The 6,000-nt window shown below is 41.4% G+C and overlaps 1 protein-coding gene across 6 annotated transcripts in view; it reads left to right on the forward strand.

Annotated features, from left to right (window-relative positions):
* The window catches only part of PRKAG2 (protein kinase AMP-activated non-catalytic subunit gamma 2), a 195,027-nt gene extending 189,750 nt beyond the window's left edge, over window positions 1-5,277 (forward strand). For 5 of the 6 annotated variants that reach the window (XM_033099142.1, XM_033099143.1, XM_033099144.1 and 2 more), the window contains 2 exons: window positions 1,521-1,614; window positions 4,117-5,264. In XM_033099142.1, coding sequence (XP_032955033.1) covers window positions 1,521-1,614; window positions 4,117-4,148 — 126 coding nt within the window. In that variant the 3' untranslated portion in view covers window positions 4,149-5,264. Of the gene's footprint in view, window positions 1-1,520; window positions 1,615-4,116 lie in introns of all 6 variants that reach the window. The other variant, XM_033099145.1, reaches the window with a different exon arrangement.
* Window positions 5,278-6,000: the final 723 nt, after the last annotated feature.

The following is a 6,000-nucleotide window of genomic DNA, read 5'->3' on the forward strand; positions in this document are numbered from 1 at the left end:
ACATCCAACAACAGGTTAATATGCAAAATTTATAAAGAACTCGTACAACTTAACACTGAAAAAACAATGCAATTAAAAAATGGGCAGAGGACTTAAATAGACATTTCTTCAAAGAGGACATATAGATGGCCAGTAGACATATGAAAAAATGTTCAACGTCACTAATTATTAGAGAAATGCAAATAAAACTACAATGAGATATCATCTCACACCCGTCAGAATGGCCATCATCAAAAAATCAACAAGTGTAGGTGAGGATGTGGAGAAAAGGGAACCCTCATACATTGTTGGTGGGATTGCAAATTGGTGCACCCACTATGGAAAACCGTATGGAAGGTCCTCAAAAAAATTCAAAACAGAACTACCCTATGAACCAGCAATTCCATATCTGGGTATTTATCCTAATCCAAAACACTAATTTGAAAAGATACGTGGACTCCCATGCTCGTTGCCGCATTATTTACAATAGCAAAGATATGGAAGCAACCTAAGTGTGTCTATCAATAGACGAATGGATAAAGATGTATACGTGTATACAATGGAATATTATTCAGCAATTAAAAAATTGAAATCTTGCTATTTGCTAAATATAGATGGACCTAGACAGTATTACACTAAGTGAAATAAATCAAAAACACAAATACTGTATGATTTTACTCGCATGTGGAATCTAAAAAAAAAAAATGAATAAACTAAACAGAAACAGATTCATAGAGAACAAGCTGATGACGGTCACCGAAGGGAAGAAGGGTGGGGGACACGGTGAAAAAAAATAACAAAATATAAAAACCATTTCCCCCTCTTTCCATCTCCTTCCTATGCCCTCCATTGTGTTTGCCCTCCGAGGTAATTGGAAGCAAGTTCTAAAGCTTTAAATCTGTGAAGCGTGCTGCTTTCTCATTCCTGTCCTGCTTTAAGGATGCTTTGGTATAGTAATACCTCAAAACTTCCGCTCATTTATAAAAGACTTTCGAGTAAAAAAAGAGATATGAATATAATCCATTTCACTTTATGATAGTTCATTTCTCCTTTGAATATTGTTATTAATATATAACTTAATAGAGAACTTCATAGAGAAAAGACACGATTAAAAAATAAAAAACATTGTAAGGGCAGTAACCTATTACTTAGTTTCAGTACTCATTTGACCTTCTTTCCCACGTAAAACAGTATCTGATACTTACCAGAAACGGATACTTTTAAAATTTTAAAACTGTTTAAGAGAATATTATGTCTACATTGTACTTCATGTTTTGAGTTGTGTCTTTCATATACTAGTATTTGAAACTTGAAAACTCACCAGGACAGGGCTGGCTAGTTTTCCTTAAAAGTAGTCGAGCAAATCAGCATTGTTTCAACATTAGAGCCAAAGACCTTTATAGGGTTCTATACGCTGTGACTTTCTCTCATTTGTGGGATGGATTCATTCTATAGTATACGAAAGAGAGTTTTTTCTAACACGCGTTGTAAAACTTTTTATGTAAACGTTCTCATATGGCCCACTTTTCTCTCGTTTGCAGGTCCATCGGCTGGTGGTGGTAAATGAAGCAGACAGTATCGTGGGTATTATTTCCCTGTCTGATATCTTGCAAGCTCTGATCCTCACACCCCCAGGTAGGGTCGCCAGCTTCTGACCTTCACCTTCTCACCTTCCCCACACCGAGTTAGGACTGCAGAGCACAGCAGGCAGCTGTGTCTCCACCTCCCACCTACAAGTCCTGGCTTTCTGTGTATCCTCTGTAAACCATTTGCATTTTCTTTGTGGTTTTAAAGTTCTCCTCTTCTGTGGGATGAGAGAGAAAAGCTTATGGGAAGTATTCTGACTTAGCGTTGTATCAGCGCCCTGACAATCGAGGATTCACTGCCTTGTTCATCGTAACCTTTTCCATTAAAAAGCTAAGATCTCTTCAGTTTTGCTATATTTTTAGGACTAACTGGAAAACAGGAGGGAAATTCTTTAGGTTCTAACTATTGAAACCTTCATCTACCCTTTAAAAAGAAAATAAGCTTTCTAGTGTTTTAAGGATACAAAACAAAAGACCTAAACACAAACTTTTTCGTTGGTAGTATATGGAAATTACATTAACTACCAAACAGTGATGGCGGACCTCATTTTCTGCCCCATTCACTCAGAGCTCGCCCTCAGGTCACAGTCGAGTGCAGCGGGGAGGAGGGGCTTGGGGAGGAGGGGACTTGGGGAAGGCGGAGTTGGGGTTTCCGCCGTGTCACACAGTTAATAGTGGGCTGGGCTGAAGGGGTCCTAAAACCACCAGCCCTCCCTTCCTTTCTCCTTCCCCCGCCCTCTCCCCACCCCTATTAAGTACAAACAATGCAGCCTTGGGCCGCGCAGACCACAGCCAAGACCGAGGCCCAGATGGGAGGCTGAGTGACGGGAGAGTGAGTGCCGTGCACTTGCAAGTTAAGCGTTAAAGTGTACGTGCACGACGGGGTTGATTTTCTCACGTTCAGAAATCAGACCAGCTAAGAGTAGTTTTAATATCGACCTGTAACCTAAGGAAGCCCCGTCTCCGGTGAGAAAGCATCCCATTAGCTGAGAACACGAACGGCCTGCCTGCAGTGGAGCCAGAGCAGCCGCGGCAGCGAGGACCCATTAGAAATGGACATTGAGGGGCCCACCCCACATCTCCTGAATCAGAAACTACACATGGCCCTGCTGCAGCCACTTTAAAACTTCAGATATTAGAGAACTTGAAACACATGTCATCTTTAGAATGATGAAATGTCATAAAATGCCGAGGTGAATGTCAGGTTGTTCACAGCCATAAACGGGGCCTCATCCAAACACCTCTGAGCAGAAGAAAGGCCAGGTTGCTTATGTCCGTCCAGGGGATGCTATAGGCATTGACCACGGATGCACATTGACAGTGGCCGACCTCACAGCGGCGTCGAGCAGGAGCAACCCGGAGGGATCACATTTACAGCCAACCAGGCACGTTAGGAAGAGGCCTCACCCCCACGGGCATCTAATCTGGCACCTTCAGGAAATGACACCCCTTTTCCGGGCGCTGGCCCTGGGCCCAGGCACTGTTTGCCCAGTGGGGTCGGGCTAACTTCAGCTCGTCTGTCCTTGCCCCCAGGATGCTCTGTGCATCGCAGACTCAGTGCACAAGTTCTCTAGCCTTGCTGTGCCTTCGTGTTGCAAACCATAGGAACGTTGGGCTGGATGAGTTGAAACGTCCATCCAGATTGATATTTCAGCAAATCAGTCATCAGTGCCGCTCGGCAGGGAGGAACCTGTGGTGCAGCTAGCACCTGAAGTGTCTGTTACCAGAGATGATGTCATAAAGATAGGGTACCACCATGTGCGAAACGCTCTTCGTTTGGGAAAGTGCTCCGCGCTCTGAATGACTGGGTAACACGAGGACAGCTCTCTTGGAACACAGGGACTGCCATCGCATCAGCAGCTCCTTCTGACTGCACGGGGCACGGGAGCTGGCCTGGTGTGAGCATCAAGCGGGGGGTGGTCCAGCCTGGAGAGCCCGGCCAGGTACTCACACTGTCCAAATGAACCTGAGTGTCTACACATGCAACCAGTGCGTAAGCAGTGATGGTGGCAGCGACAATTTTGTAGCCCCTTTTATTAGCCCCTTTTTGCAAAAGTCTGTGTCTTCTGGTATCTGATGAGAAATAGGACAGAAGCTGCTGTGATGACAAAAATGGTAGCAGTTCCTACCAACCCATTTTAAAATATCCTGGCCAGATAGGAGTAGGTGTTACATGCAATTATCCTGAAACACGTTCTGATGCTTCTTTTTACACTTTTACAAGTATGTGCAATGGGAATACTTTGCACCTTCACTGAAACGTGAATGCATTTCTTTTAAAATATTTTAGCAGAACCCTTCTCTTTCCCAAATTAAATCCTGCGTATTTAGAATTACAGTATATAATGGATTAAAAGCATGCTGCAGTCATGATAGGTGTGGCTGGGGAGCTTGGAGCCCACCTCTCCATCCCCACCAGCCTCTGGAGCGTCCTACTGAGACACTGCTAGGTATGTAGAAACCACCGAGGTGGAGAACCACTGCTGCTGTCAGGGAGGGCATGCAGCAGAGTTTTACGGTGCTCTGAAACTTTTCATTTTCCCTCTGACAGGTGCCAAACAAAAGGAGCCGGAAACGGAATGACCGCTGTGAACGGTCAAGCCCTTGTAGAAGAACCTGAACAAAGATTCTGGGTCACGCTTTGCCTCCTGAACACTGACCACAACAGAAGAGAGGAAAATGGCTAAGAATGTATATCAGGGTTTAGTGATGGGTGTTTCTTCCAGTGATGTGGAAACTAAGCATAAAGAAAGGAAAGACTGTGTGTGAAGATTCGGGCTTGCATTAAAAGACTGTTTTCAGACCTTTGTCTGAAAGTTTTCGAATGCTGTATGTCATTGAAGTGCACTGTATCCTGAAATGTTTGATCATTTTTCATTTCAAAGAATTCACTGGTATGTAACAGGTAATGTGACATAAGGCGAGTGTGTGGCATATTCAGATCTAGTGCCTTATGTCAGAACTCAGCGCTATGTCATCACTACTGCCCATCGCAGCGGGAGCGTGGACTTGTGTGAACGGACACTGAGCTAGCGTGTGAACATCTTTGAACCTTTACCAAATCAGTTTGTTTTCATTAGATTCATTGAACAGCTGTAATTTGAAGATAAATAATTACTTTTTAAAACTTTAATGACAGTTTTATGTCTAAGTGTTCTGAACTGTCGTGTAAACGAGACTGCTTTACAACAGCTTTATTTATTTTTACTTTCATGCAATTTTTTTACACATCTTTTGGTGGGTAAATGTCACCATGCCCATTAATAAACCATTGGTTGTTATTTTTAAATGGCAAATTTTTCATTATTTAAGTTTGGATCTGGAAAGGATGTGACTTCTAAAATAGCCGCTGTTGGGATTTCAAAGCTGAAGTTTCTAAAAGCATGTGTGGAAGCCCGCTCTGCTGGACTGCGCACAGGCAGCGGTTTGAGGAAACAAAGTGCCGGGAAGATGTCTATTTTTTTTCTTGTGTACTGAAATGTAAAATCATGGTGTCTGTATGACTGCTGATGCAATCGTTTGTCTAAATCTTATTGTGGCATATACAGTATTGTCATACAGTTGAAGAGAAACAATGTTTCCTAATGTAAGTGCTCTGAAAATGTTGACACTGTATATATGAATATAGTTTGGTTTTTTGTTTTGGGGTTTGTTTGTTTTTTCAGATTGAAAAATTAAAATAAATCTTACTGTCTACCATTTTGTTAAAAAAGTTCTTTAAAATACCATGCATTTCAGCATATATTAAAATTCCTCGTGCAGTTTCCCCCTTAGATTATTTCTCTCCAAATAAAGGAGAACATGAATTCTCATATCCTTTGCTCCATTATCAGAAAAAAACCTTAATGATTTGATTACTAAATTTTCTACTAAACAGAACATATTAAAAATTGCCATGTAGATTTCCTTGTGCTTAGATGTCAATTTTTTCAATTCTTATTAGGTCAAATATGACACAGCATATATATTATATATATATATAATATATATGCATGTATGCATATATGTATGTATGTATGTATATGTACATACATACACACACACACACACACACACACTGAGGGTGCCAAAATGTCTACAAGTGGACACTTTGGTCCGCATTGCTCAAGTAGTAGTTCGCCATAATCAGAAGTGTCTGGACGCTGATGGTAACCACTTTGAGCACCTCTTGTGATTGCAGAAGTCAAACATGACTTGTATTCATCTTTTGTTATCAATATATAGTGAGTATTACAATTTTAATACAGTTTTCCTTTCTTAAAACGTGTATACATTTTTTTGGCACCCTCTTATTAAATTACAGACATAATTTAATTCATGTCTAAAGATTGTATTAATCTAATGACCTTTATTTAATATTAGCTGGCAAGTTACTCATGAGCGTCTACATCTCAGCAAACACCGAGATAAAGCTACACTCCTAATCAGGGTGGAA

Source organism: Rhinolophus ferrumequinum, chromosome 26, assembly GCF_004115265.2.
Source record: "Rhinolophus ferrumequinum isolate MPI-CBG mRhiFer1 chromosome 26, mRhiFer1_v1.p, whole genome shotgun sequence".
Classification (NCBI taxonomy): domain Eukaryota; kingdom Metazoa; phylum Chordata; class Mammalia; order Chiroptera; family Rhinolophidae; genus Rhinolophus; species Rhinolophus ferrumequinum.